Source organism: Raphanus sativus, chromosome 8, assembly GCF_000801105.2.
Source record: "Raphanus sativus cultivar WK10039 chromosome 8, ASM80110v3, whole genome shotgun sequence".
NCBI lineage: Eukaryota > Viridiplantae > Streptophyta > Magnoliopsida > Brassicales > Brassicaceae > Raphanus > Raphanus sativus.
Window position 1 is genome coordinate 11897480 of NC_079518.1, and position 14354 is coordinate 11911833.

The 14354-nt window shown below is 35.6% G+C and overlaps 1 protein-coding gene across 2 annotated transcripts; it reads left to right on the forward strand.

The window, feature by feature from the left end:
* Positions 1-4276: 4276 nt before the first annotated feature.
* LOC108830077 (protein DETOXIFICATION 39) lies at positions 4277-9398 on the forward strand. 2 transcript variants are annotated; one of them, XM_018603688.2, is made up of 8 exons: positions 4277-5274; positions 7045-7676; positions 8011-8067; positions 8167-8405; positions 8503-8621; positions 8705-8791; positions 8906-8992; positions 9090-9398. In XM_018603688.2, exons 1-7 carry the CDS (start codon positions 4963-4965, stop codon positions 8966-8968), a joined length of 1509 nt encoding a protein of 502 aa, XP_018459190.2. In that variant the 5' UTR covers positions 4277-4962; the 3' UTR covers positions 8969-8992; positions 9090-9398. The 2 variants fall into 2 exon arrangements, with proteins under 2 accessions (XP_018459190.2, XP_056847602.1); XM_056991622.1 differs by having other exon boundaries at positions 5139-5274; positions 7049-7676.
* The last annotated feature ends 4956 nt before the right edge of the window (positions 9399-14354 follow it).

Consider the following 14354-nt stretch of genomic DNA (forward strand, 5'->3'; position numbering starts at 1 on the left):
ATCGATCCCAAGTCAATTGATTGAAGATGCCACTTAAAGTATTCTTTCATGGCTGACTCCAACTCTTCTCATAATATTGTTCTAACTTCTAAGTCTATATTTTCTCTGCAAAGACTCTTTTCTTGGGATCCTTACTGAGCATTTTCCTGACATTCTCAGATACAGAGGGCCATGGTTGGCACGCCCAGCAATATCCCCTGCAATCTTTGTTTACAGTTTATAGAAAACAACACATCAAGTTTATGAACACACGATTATCAACTAACTTAAAGTTGGCATTATTAAAGTTGATAATCCGATAAGGAAGACAACACACAAGTACTCACATTCCCCAAAGTTCACAGCTGCATTGAAGAGGCTACTATTCTTGAGTTTTACTCACCTAAAATGCAGACTCTGCAATTCACTAAAGTACTACACGTAGAGAATGTCCAGAGGTAAAAACAAGTTCTTTCTCTTTCTCGCTGCATTAGCACAAATACAGAGCTGGTTGATTGGTAGACTCAAGCATCTCATCTCTTTTTGTTTGAATGAACTACAGCTTTTTCGCTATGACATCTAGCATGTTCATTGCTTTTCTTTGTTGGACATAAATGGATAAGCACCGGCTAAAACAGGAGTTTCAAAGTAGCTAGCTGTGCTTATGTCATCGCATGAATTCCCATCTTCTCAAAAATGAAGCGACCATAGTTGATTTCACAGTTGTTGTAAACAAGCAATCAATAAAAGTTTGTGGATTATTTGCTTATGGCGCAACAAAAATCATTACTTTACTAATGATGTGGAAGATTACACCAATGATACAATATATGATAATTTAATCTAAGTGATTTATCTTTTCTTAGACTCCTTATTTGTTAAGAACAAGAGTTTTGTTGCAAAAATCACACGGTGGATTTCATAGCTAATAACAATCTATACTATTATTTATGAAGTAAATTTGCTTAGTTGTCATATTCTCCATGATTTTAGGTAATTTTGCTTATTTGTCATATTCTTATTAAGTTTAAGCTAAATTATCATTGATTATTATTTGTTTTGAGCTGTGTCACTAAATAATTAATTTAAATAATAGCCTTGATGAATATTCTATATAAATAAAAACGAATTTTATTTTATTAATATTAAATTTATATGTTATATTAGCTTTTCTTATTTGTCATATTTTTATTAGGTTTTAGAGTTTTACATAGGTTATTAATTTATTATTAGTTTCTAACTATTCACTAATTTATTTTAATGATATAAAGTTTATATGCTATATGCTATATTAAATAATTGATTACAAAATAATATTTTAGAACTATAAAAAAAGATAATTCTTCTATATATATTCTTTTTTGTGCCTATCTGAAAACAATATTTTAATTATAAAAGTTAAAAGAAAAATTAAGATATAAAACAATTTATTATTAAATATTAGTCAACATAAAAATATAAATATATTTTCTAAACTATCTCTAAGATATGAGTGTTTTAAAAAAACTTAACACAATAATAAGTATATATTTTGATTAAAAGTATTTGACATATATAAATATTTTGATGTTTGATTTAACTATTTAAAACATAAATAATAATTTATTATGCTGATTTTATATTAATAAGACATAAACTAATAAGTATTTATAAGAAATTTATGCCCGCATGTGCGGGCAAAACACCTAGTTAATAATTAAATTTACATTTATTCAAAGCTAGATTGTTAAAACGTGAAAAAAAACATTAACTTAGAAAAAACTAAGATTATGAGGCTAGATAAGAGACATGGGACAAAAACCCACAACATTAGTGTATACTTTTTTGATGAAAAAAAGAACACGAAAGTTGTTTTGTTTACCTTAGAGGCCGCCTATTTGAACACGAAAGGTTAACTTGTCCGTAACTTCTTCTTTGATTGCTAATTTAAATTCTTCTTGAGTTGTTAGTCTTTACACGTGATGGAGAAAAATGTGCACTTGGACTTAGTTTGATAGTAAGGACCACAAATCTTGTCGAATTGATACTGCGTCTCTTTTCTTGGATTTCTTGTAGTGTAGATTGCTCTTACAAACATATGGCTTTAAGAATGTTCACGGCTTCTAGCTCTCTGCCATATCATCATAGCTCCTTCAAAGTCGGTCAGAACTTTAACATCTTAGTTTAGTATTGTTTTCTGGTTACGTTAAATTTGATTGTATCAAACCTCATCACTAACTAAGAAAAATAAAATTAAAAAGCTAAAAAATCGGGCTTTTGACATATATATATATATATATATATTTTTTTTTTGTTTAATACTAGTATGCTAAATCAGACTTTGTAACTTGGAAGCCCCATAAACTATATATCTTTTTTTTTGGGGGGGGGGGGGGGGTTGATATATTTTGTAATATGTCAAACACGATCCGAGTTATTGTAAACATGATCCGAGTTATATGGTCCGGTCTGTCTGATACTCTCTCCACAATACAATCGTTTAATATTTAACTCCAGTTTAGTTCTACGATTGTACAAAATTTTGGTCATTTTATGTGGACTTCAGAAAATTTATGGGTCAGCCATTAATTAGTAAACAAACTTAGAGAAAACATTATTAAAGTTATATTAAATATTAAAGCGGTGCTTCCGCTTATAAGAAACCCTCTTAACGCTGGAGTCAAAGTCTTAGAGAACAAAAGAAAAACTAAGTAAATAAGAAGAAAAACGCATAAAGTGTGTGTTCATTGGTGTATTGTTTATATTTTTGCCAATCATGTTCCCATTGAATCATCAGTGGAGATTAGGTCGACATTTTATATAATCTTATTTAGACACAGTTCCAATTTTGCTGTACTTAAGAAACTTTAAGGAAATTTTTATTTTCGTCCAAATTTTAGCTTTACTTAATTTATTCCAGCCATCAATAAAAACAAGACTTTGAGCTACCATGTGACAGTGTTATGCTTTTAGCGAACCATCATATACACCGGTTGAAACTTACATTTTGCCATGTTTTTTTGTTGATATAGTCAAAAATGTATTTATTTGTTTCAGTTATTGATTTCTTTCGATGGAATATAGAATATATCAATCATGAGCATAGATCTTAAAAGTATATATATGAAATCTAGTCACTTGATTACTTTCTAATACATATAATATGAATTGGTTGTTATTGGGTAACCACTACCTCTTCATCATTAGGTGTGAAATCTTTTGCTTTTAGTTCTGTGTAAATCAGTATTTCTTTTAAACAAATGTAGGATCATTCTTATGCACGAAGACAGATCTAGAGGATCCGATATATCTCATTATTTCCAAATGTGATCTGTACTATTCCCCCTGGCAGTTTTCGTGGTCAGGATACAAGGGGGTACCACTTACCACGATTGTCACTTTCTATCTTATTTATATGATAGTATTATATCAGATGTGTAAACAGTCACGTGCCAATATTCTAAGTTAGTTAACTCTCTAACTAAAACATACCAAACTACACGTCGACAAAAATGAAAAAGAAAAAAAAACAATTCCAAGCATAACAACCCACTTTCTCGTCTCCACACGTCTGGCAATTATTATTAGTGACTAAATCAGCCACATAATCATTTATCATTTTGTGTTAAAGAAATGTCATTTATCATTTGGATATATTTGATAACTTTTGCTCGTTGGTGGGCACTTTGTTGACAAAAAATGGGCACTTTTTTATGTATAGAAGCGAGTCATTTGGTTATTTGATGATTTTTAAGGTATCAATCGGTGTTTGAATATATTTACTCGAACGGGTAGGTTATTTCTAACATTAGATTCAAATGTTTTGCACATCCATATTTTGAGTATCCGCAATAAATCTCAGGCACCGCTGCACCAGTGGTCCATAAGTTGACATTTCGAAGCTTATTATAAGATTAATACAGTTAGAGTAAGTATATAATAATGATTTAAAAGATTAGAAATATACTTCAGGTCTAACAGGAACAAAACACCTATTCGAATTAAGACTGTCGTACTATTGTTCGTGCCCATTTGTATTTTTATATACAAGGGTAACTGCTCGTACTCTAAATTCTAAAAAATTCAAGTGGTACATTCCGGCTTCCGGGTACTAAGCTCATACCCAAGACCAAATTTTAATTCTAGGAATATAAATCAGAAATATTTTAGATCGTTTAGGTTTTATTTTGGTAATCAGATCGTTTATGTTTTTAATACTATATTATGATAACCAAAAGCATCTAGACCATTTTTGTAATATATACTGATGCGTTGCATCACATTTTTTCAACGCCCAACAACTTTATTGATATCAAAGTCCGCTTGGTAGCCTGATGGGGAATTGGGGATGACGGCTTTGCGTAAGAACTTATCAAGGATCCACATATTGACGAAAAAAAAAATCAAGGATCCACATATTGCGGTAAGAGTAATTTAATAACTAAATATTACAATTCAACAGTTTATGCCCAGTTGTGTAGATTTTTGTTTTGTAAACTGCATTCCCCAGTTGTATAGATTTGTAGAATTTTAATTAAAAAGAATAAAATAGTTATGGTATTTTCTTATTTGCTGATTATTAATAGAATCAATTGAGGTATACACGTTTTTTCTATGCAATTATTCAACTTTCCTTTTGACTTTCTATTGCTCAATCTTTCTTTGCAATTTTGTAACGATTTTCTGCATTCTATTCCATATAAATAATCTCCACTTTTCTTTTTAGTTTTCTTCCTTGGATCCCACCTCGGTGTTTCATCGTGCTTCTCTTGAAGTCTCACAGTCCATTTTAAAAAGAACACATACACCTATTTTAACACACTTTTTGTTAAAAAAAAAAGTTTTTCCCCGGTACACTAGGTGTCCACTCGCTATATATACACACAAAAGGTGTTTATTTTTCTTATCTTCATTTCAGAACAGATCCTCACACCACCACAAAGTTTTCTCCTAAGTTTTATATAACCAAACTATTCATTATTTTCTTTTGTTGTTGGAAACCTAATGGATGCGTCAAATGAGACGACGGAGAGAACCGATCTCCAGCGACCGTTGGTGGACCAAAAGCCTCCATCGGACGTTGGACTTGAGAGCGTTTTAACGGAGAGTAGCCTTCCGTACCGGAGGCGGGTGTACTTAGGCGCGTGTATCGAAATGAAACTACTTTTCCGGCTAGCACTTCCAGCTATACTTGTCTATATAGTCAACAGCGGAATGAGTATATCTGCACGTATCTTCGCCGGACATCTCGGTGGTAAAGAACTCGCCGCCGCTTCCATCGGTAACAGCTGCTTCAGTCTCGTCTATGGCCTCATGGTACGTTGACTTTTTGTGTAGACAGTACAGTGGCGGAGACATGTTGATATTATATTATAAAGCTGATTTTTCTTTACTCGCTATTTAATGTTAAAGTTTGCACATTCTCGCATTTTTAGGAGGTGGTAAACTAGTGAAACATTAAAGACCGTTAAATTACCCTCGTTAGCGTGTTAATATAGATCAAAATCATTTATTTAAGATATTTTATCATTAATTTTCCAATGTATATATTTTTAATAATATCAACGTAATATGTGTTTATATATTTTTGGAAAAATATTTCTTGTAAATAATAACTTTGTTTATAAACGGAGAAACAATAAACTTTTTCTAGCATATAATGATTTTGTTAAAATTTGGTCCTTTATTAAATGTATTTCATTTTCCAAAAGATCTACTGAACTGAATATACTTACATTTATTAGCTTTGTCACCATTCAATGATTCTGTACCACTTGCTTAAGGATTACAGACTGCGACAATGCTTTAAATTTATCATTTTTTATAGGTTTTCTTTTACCGGTTAACGGTTTGTAAAATTACAAATTTACAATATATTTTCTTCTCCCAATAAATCTAGAAATGATATTGTCTTGTAGAAACATACTCCCTCTATTTTATAAAGTTACATATTCTATAGAAAATTTTTATTTTTAAAAAAATATATTTTTTACATTTTCAATGTATGTTCTATTTATTAATTGCAAACTTCAAAAAATTCAATTGTATTTATTTAATTTTTATTGGTTTAAAATTATAATAAAAAGATAATCACAAAAAATTATGCATATATAAATAAGGTTTAATATGTTTTATTAATACGTGCAAAAATTTTAAAATATTACAATATCTCTTATTAAGGAAAACCGTGCACGTCATTTCTGTTGTTGATGGTTACATTTTGTCATCATGCTGAACGCTCCTTCGTTTGATGAAACTTAGTAACCAAATGTTAAGGTTTAGAAAACCCACTAATTAGTACTCCCTCCGTTTCATATTATATTTCGTCCTAACTTTATGCACACAGATTAAGAATACATTTAATTTTACATATTTCCAAAATAAAAACATTATTACCAATACACCTAACCATGTATCAACCAATAAAAAAATAAAAAAGAGAATATTGTCAATAAATTTTGCATTGAAAACTGAAAACGACACTTATTTTGAAACAAAAAATTTCCTATAGAACGACATATAATTTGAAACGGAGGGAGTACTATTGTTTATATTATTTAGACTGATACTAACAAAAAAAGAAAGACTTATACTAACGATAGAACTGAACTTAACAACTAAACATTAATAGGAATTGAAACTTCCCGCTATGCAGCTGCTTCAGTTGTAACACAATCCCCAAGTCTCACTAAATAAAAACTACTGTGTAAACATATTTTTGTTACAACAAATTATTTTGGAGTACGAAGAGATTATGTTTTTCTTTGTTTTGCTAAAAGGAGAAGAATTTTCGCTTTTCTGTAATCAAACAATGACTTTTTAGTTGTTGACTATAACCTTTAACGAGCTAAATTATGTTTTTGCTCGATCATATGTGGGTGTAGCACTACATCCCGTAGTTAGGAATAGTAGTCAAACACGTATATTTTTCTTTTTGTATTTTAGTGTATAACTGAGCTTTTTTATTTGCTCGTGGCCTCAGACCCTTTCTTATTTTTTATTAAAGGCCGTGAATTATAGTACTATATAAAGAAATTGTAACAATGATTAATGTTACTAGTTTACCTTTTTACTTCTTTTACACAGTTAGGTATGGGAAGTGCAGTAGAGACTCTATGTGGACAAGCATGTGGAGCTCACCGTTATGATATGCTTGGGATCTATCTCCAAAGAGCAACAATAGTCCTCGCTCTAGTTGGTTTGCCCATGACACTATTATACACCTTCTCGTACCCGATTCTAGTCCTATTAGGCGAGCCCAAAACGGTATCGTACATGGGTTCCTTGTACATCGCTGGACTTATTCCTCAGATCTTCGCTTACGCCATTAACTTCACGGCCCAAAAGTTCCTCCAAGCTCAGAGCGTGGTGACTCCCAGCGCGTATATCTCAGCTGCCGCGCTTCTCCTCCAGATCTCACTAACGTATATCACCGTTTACGTGATGGGTTTAGGCCTTATGGGTATCGCTTATGTCTTGACTATCTCTTGGTGGGTTATAGTTGGGGCCCAGACTTTGTATATCACGAAGAGTCAAAGGTTTAGACACACATGGACTGGTCTTAGCTGGAGATCGTTCCAAGGTCTTTGGAGTTTTTTTAAACTCTCTGCTGGTTCCGCTGTTATGATCTGTCTGGAAATGTGGTATTCCCAGATTCTTGTTCTTCTCGCTGGTCTACTTAAAGATCCTGCTCTGTCTCTAGACTCCCTCTCCATCTGGTATGTCCATTATTTCTTGGTTTTGTCATATTTGTTTTCATTCTTTGGATCGTTTTTGGTTCATTGAGTCTTGAGACTCTTGACCATATTAATCCCCAAAAACAATTTAAAAACAAAGGAGAAAGATACTATCTGTTTTAGTTGTGTATTGTATACTACCTAATAATGTTACAGAAATTTTATTTATTTAGAAATGATGTAGATGTAGATATTTAAGCCAAAAATTATAAATATTGCTGAAACTTAAATCTAAATTAAAAGAAAAAAAAAACTTAAATCTAAACATAATTTGTAAATAAGTAATTTTTTAAACTTTTTTTTGTTCTTTTTACAGTATGTCAATTTCAGCTTTATCATTCATGGTCTCCGTAGGCTTCAACGCGGCTGCAAGGTTAGTATTTATGTTTTATATTCATAGTTCAAATTTTAAGCGTCATTGCTGAAAGCCTGAAACGAAATCAATAAGTTGAAAATAACCTATATATGATAGTGTACGGACAAGTAATGAGCTTGGAGCAGCAAATCCGAAATCGGCATTGTTCTCTACATGGACGGCTACCTTAGTCTCCTTCATAATCTCCGTCGTGGAAGCCCTGGCGGTCATGGCGGCACGTGACTACATCAGCTACGTTTTCACGTCGGACGCTGAGGTGGCCAAAGCCGTTTCTGACCTCTGCCCTTTCCTCGCCGTCACCATCATCCTCAACGGAGTCCAGCCAGTCTTGTCCGGTACACAAATGCAACTAAGTTGAAAATAAAACTGGAGAAAACCAGTTACGTTAACCCAACCGGTCTAAATAATTTTCGGTTTGGTATTTGTTTGCAGGAGTGGCTGTGGGATGTGGATGGCAGGCATTCGTGGCATATGTGAATGTTGGTTGTTACTATATAGTTGGTATTCCTGTTGGCTGCATTCTCGGCTTCACTTTCGACTTTCAAGCTAAGGTTTGTATTTTAAAAATATTTTTTTCTGTATAATGTATGCCTTATTATTTCTGTTTATAAATAAAAAGTGAAAATGATGATAGGGAATATGGACGGGGATGATAGGAGGTACCCTCATGCAAACTCTCATCTTGCTTTACGTGACGTATCGAACTGATTGGGATAAAGAGGTAAGTGTTACATGACATCAAGTCACATCATATTGATTTTGAATCAATTTTTTTAGTTAGTTTTGAATTGGGAGTATTAACACCATCAACATTATTGTTATACAAATAATGTAGGTGGAGAAAGCGAGAAAGCGATTGGAGATGTGGGACGATAAGAAGGAACCTCTTCAAAATTAAACGAGTAATGGATTAGATGAAAAGGTAATTTATATTTCAGAGTAGCTAGCAATAGAATTTAATAATACGATATAATACTTTTTTTGATATAATACTTACATATTAGTATTACGAAATGCAGGTATAACAACCGTGGAGCGAAAAAAGAAAAAAAAATAAGTGTTCTCTTCGGAGGTGGTTTTTTTTGAAAAGAAGATGGCTTCTTTTTATCATTAGAACTTAGGCTATTCCACCAGATTTCTTCTTTTTTTTTTGTTTCCTTGGAAAATTTTCGTGGCGACATCTGATGGATGGATGGATTACTCATTCTAATTAAGCAGTATTTTAAACTGTATTACTTTTGATGACAATATTTAATTATTTATCCTGGATTATTGATGTAATTGGACAATTCAAAGCAATGATAGATTATTGCTCAGAAAAATTAAAATTACTTAAGAAATCACGAAATTAAATGTAAAGTCAAAATTCTTGAAATATGTACTATTCATTGATATTGCTAACAATAATTTGCATTTTTACATTTGGTATCTGTTGGGCATTTAACCAAACACCTTTTCTGCATCAGTAAAACCTTAAAATCGACAAAAGTGTAATTTTCCAAATGCATTCTCATCAACCCAATTACAGTTTAGACTATTTTTGTTTTTGTATTTGATATAACATCTAGATGCATCATCTAAATACAACATTTGGATGTTGTACCCAAATGTTGTTTGATTTTATAATCAGTAATGCAATATAACATATTGTTTTCTAAAAATCAATATGTTTTTTCTTCGGAATGGATTCAAGAAAAGTGAAAGTGAGATATCCTTAAAAATATTTTAGAAAAAAAATTTAGAGGTTAAATAAAGCATGGAACAATTTCAAAAAGAAAAATTGCTTCCATGCTTATCATACTATATTTATTCCAACTGAGTTCACAGGTTAAAAATATTTTAGAAAAAAAGTTCACAGGTTAAATAAAGCATGGAAGCAATTTCAAAAAAAAATTGAAGATGACAGATTGATGTGAAAGGTGATTTTTATCTTTAAAAGTACTCAGCTTGAGATTGTTGGTTTGGGTTCGGTTTTTAAAGAGAGAACTCCTAAAATATTTGCATTCTGTTTGAAGTATATGTATTGTGTTCTTATCATGAACAGGTATTGAAAAAAGTAAGTTTCTGGTTATGATTTGGTTCAGGTTCGGTATACATTTCTGAAAGGAATTCTAAAGCTTGAAATGCCACCTGCTTTCTCGGTTGTGATCCAGGTTTATTCACGATCTCACGTCAAGTCTTTGTTTTTCTTTTGTATATGAAATGTTTTTTTGTTGTTGTTGAGAGCTTGTTTTATTCAGGAATCGGAGATTGGTCATGGCACGCTCCTATCACGTGCCAAAACCGCTAGGAGACTGCAAGAAATTATAGATATGCATAATGCATACGAGACGGTTTATAGATTCTTTTTTTTTTAACTCAACTTCATCATATCATTTAACCAAATCATTGTTCTACAAAATGTTTATCAGCCTCCAAACTAGAATATAACCAACTAGGCGCTATAGAATACAACTTAGGGACAAAGGACGTAAACGTAGTAGTCTCCTTCGCTATTCTATCCGCAACTTTGTTACCACTTCGAGGATAAAACCCCACTGCCCACCCTTCACAACTCAGTAATGAGTGCCTGATCTCTTGGACTATCGGTTTCAGTTTTGGCCAGACCTCCTCTTCGCCATATAGCATTCTAACCAGCAGTTGAGAGTCTGTCTCAAAACGCACTTTGGAATAACCGAAGCCGGACATGATCTGAACAGCCCACCGGAGCGCCTCCGCTTCTGATTCCAGAGCAGACCCCATTACTGATACCTTCCTTGCACCAGCCCAAAGCATGTGGCCAGTATTATCGCGTAAGACCCAACCAACTCCTCCTTGTCCATTCTCCTGTGACCAAGAGCAATCAGTATTGCATTTCATATATGGAGAGGTAGGTGGTACCCAACGCTTATCTTGGCCAGCTGGGACTGGCGCTTTGACCTCCACTCTTTTCACTTCTTCTCTACCCTTCCATTCCTTCGCATCCTCCCACGCCTTTTGGATCGTCTCTGTGACAGAGTATTCCTTGCTCCTAAAAATAAGGTCATTTCGGTTCTTCCAAATCCTCCACAAGAGCCACGGGATTAATTCCTCATATACCTCCTCCTTTGGATACTCTTTTTTTAAATTTAAGACCCAGAAGAGGTTGTAGTAGAGAGAATCACTCCAGTCACCTGAAGGGGGGACGTGAATGTATGCTTCTGCCCATATCCTACGTGCATACGGGCAGCGGAAGAGTAAATGATTAGTACTTTCAGATGCAGCACCACATCGAGAGCATCTGTTGTCCTTTGCAATATGTCGACGAGCCATATTTTCTGCTACTGGCAGCGCATTACTCAAGCTTCGCCATAGAAAATGCTTCAGTTTTGGACTGGTCTCGAGGTTCCACACTTGTTGATAGATGGCATCCAAGCTCGGCTGTGTGACCTCTTGGCTCCTTCTCTCAGCTTCTAATACATTCATTTGGACCCAATATGCTGACTTCACAGTGTAATGACCTGATTTCGTATACTCCCAAGAGTAAGTGTCATTGCTACATCGACCTGCAGGCAGTATCTCTTTGATTTTTGCCACGATATCATCAGTAAAGAGTCTCTCCAAGAGAGCGATATCCCATTCTCTACCATTCCCGCAAATCAGCTCACTGACTTTCATATTCTCTGAGATGGACCTTCTACCTCCTACGCCTTGATTTCTCATTGAGAGAACCATCGTTGCTGGTTTACTACCCAGCCACCGTTCCTGCCACACATTAGTCTCTTGGCCATTCCCAATGATTACTCTAGCACCTTGTTGCACCAGTGTCTGAGCTGCATGAATGCTTCTCCAAGCATATGAAGGCCGAGAGCCTAGTGGGGCACTTAACGGATCAGAATTCTTGAAATATCTGCTTTTAAATACTCGCGCCATCAAGGAATCCTTGTTGGTGATCAAGCGCCACATCTGTTTACCCAACAGAGCAAGGTTAAAAGCCTCTAGATCCTTGAAGCCTAGCCCTCCACAGATTTTCGGTTTGCACAAAGATTCCCAGCTCTTCCAATGCATGCCTTTGGAGTTGTGATTGCTTCTCCACCAAAAGTCTGACATGATTGCCATGATTTGCTTACAAACTGTTTTGGGGATTAGGAAGCAAGCCATAGTGTACGTGGGTAGAGCCATGGCTACTGCTTTCAACAAGACCTCTTTACCCGCCGGAGAAAGGAATTTTGTTTGCCAACCATGAACCTTCTTGTTTAGATTTTCTTTAAGATAGCCAAGGAGAGATACTTTTGACCCCCCGAAGGATTCTGGTAAGCCAAGATATAGTCCTTCACCCCCGGTTTGCTCTATCCCCAGACTCCGGTGAATCTCCGCTCGTCTGCCTTGCGGGATGTTCTTGCCAAAGTACACACTGGATTTCTGGAAATTAATCAGTTGGCCAGACGCAAGACTATACTGCTGGAGGATGGAAATGACCTGATTTAATTCCTCATCGGCTCCTTTGCAATATATCATGCTATCATCTGCAAATAGTAGGTGTGTAACCGATGGCGCTCTCCTTGCTACTCTAAGGCCCGAGATGCGTCTTTTTTGTTCTGCAAGCTTCAGCATCTGGACTAAGATTTCTGTACAGATCACAAAGAGATAAGGGGACAGGGGATCCCCTTGTCTCAAACCTCGTGTAGGAATGATATTACCATGCGGCTCCCCGTTAATTAGAACCTGGTACCTGACCGATGAGACTGTGCTCATAATGAGGCCTCTCCACGCAGCTGAGAAGCCTAAAGTCTCCATTGCTCTATCCAGAAACACCCACTCCACTCTATCATACGCTTTGGAAATGTCTGTTTTTATTGCAATATACTCCGAAGAGCATTTGTTGTCGGAGGTAAGAGCGTGTAGGAGTTCGTGGGCTACTAGAATGTTATCGGATATCAGTCTCCCTTCAACAAATGCTGCCTGAGTTTCCGAGATGATCGAGGGAAGGATCTTCTTCAGTCTTTTAGCCATGAGCTTCGAGACAATTTTATATGCCACGTTACAGAGGCTAATTGGTCGATACTCACTCATGCGCGAGGCTGTCACCGTCTTTGGGAGTAGACAGATGTTGGTATTATTAAGCCCTTCCTCAAGCACCCCTGTCTCGAAGAACTTCTTCACCATCTCAGTGATATCGTCTCCACTAGTTTCCCAGAATTGTTGAAAGAAATGACCATTCATCCCATCGGGTCCTGGACACTTATTTGGATTTATGTCAAAAACGGCTTTTCTGACCTCTTCCTTGGAGACTGGTGCGAGCAAAGCTTCATTTTGTTCGATGGATATCTTCGTTGGTATCTCTTGCCACTCATCCAGGTCTAGTCCCACATCTTCTGACGTGAATAGCTTTTTAAAGTAGAGCTCAGCAACTCTGCCTAACTCTTTATCTGCGTACCATACTCTATCTTCGTCGTCAATAAGGCTTTTTATTCTGCATTGTGCTCTTTTATTCTTCGTCACAGCATGGAAGAACTTAGTGTTCTTGTCTCCTGAGCGCAACCAGTTAAGCCTACTCTTCTCCAGCCAGAACACTTCTTCATTATAGTACTCCTCATCCAGCTCCTTTCTTAGTAGTTGAAGTTCCTCTGTTCGATAAGTCTCTTGTCTTGATGCTTCATCAATCCTATAGTGTAGTTCTTGAATGCGTAACGCAGAGTTGGGTTTTGCGAGGCGCTTCCACATGGAGATAGCCTTCCGACATCCTGCAATCTTGTTTACTAGGCTCGCTTGACCACTTCCATACGTCTTCCAACTTTGATTCACTGCATCGACGAAACCTTCCCTTCTCACACATCTCTGATCATACCTGAAGCAAAACTTATTCCTTTTTTGAAAACCATCCAAGGAAGTAAGGATTGGGCTGTGATCTGAGCAAACTCTATTCAAATAAAAGGCCGTAGCCTGAGGAAATACAGAGAGCCATTCTTGATTTGCTACAGTTCGGTCTAGACGACATTGAACTAGACCGTTTGATCTTCTACCCGCCCATGATAAAGAGTTCCCCATAAACCTTACATCCCAAAGGCCCCAGTTAAGTAACATCTGCTTAAACTCTTGGCCCTCTCTGTCGGATCTCTCTGCACCTCCTTCCTTCTCTGACTGGTTGAGCACTTCATTGAAGTCGCCTGTTAACATCCAAGCACCTTTCCTTTCGGCTCCAATTCGCTCAAGCTTCTCCCAGACCTCTCTTCTCTTCTCTTTAACCGGGTCCCCGTACACACAGGTCAGATAGAAAGACTGACCCTGCCATTCCACGCTCAGATCGATGACTCTGTTGTTAGCTT

What these genes read in the sequence shown, in the direction of transcription:
- LOC108830077 (XM_018603688.2), top strand. Translation starts at nt 4,963, where the DNA reads ATGGATGCGTCAAATGAGACGACGGAGAGAACCGATCTCCAGCGACCG. An exon ending in GTCTCGTCTATGGCCTCATG is followed by an intron (nt 5,275 to 7,044) that starts GTACGTTGACTT and finishes TCTTTTACACAG; the next exon opens with TTAGGTATGGGAAGTGCAGT. An exon ending in CTTTCGACTTTCAAGCTAAG is followed by an intron (nt 8,622 to 8,704) that starts GTTTGTATTTTA and finishes AAATGATGATAG; the next exon opens with GGAATATGGACGGGGATGAT.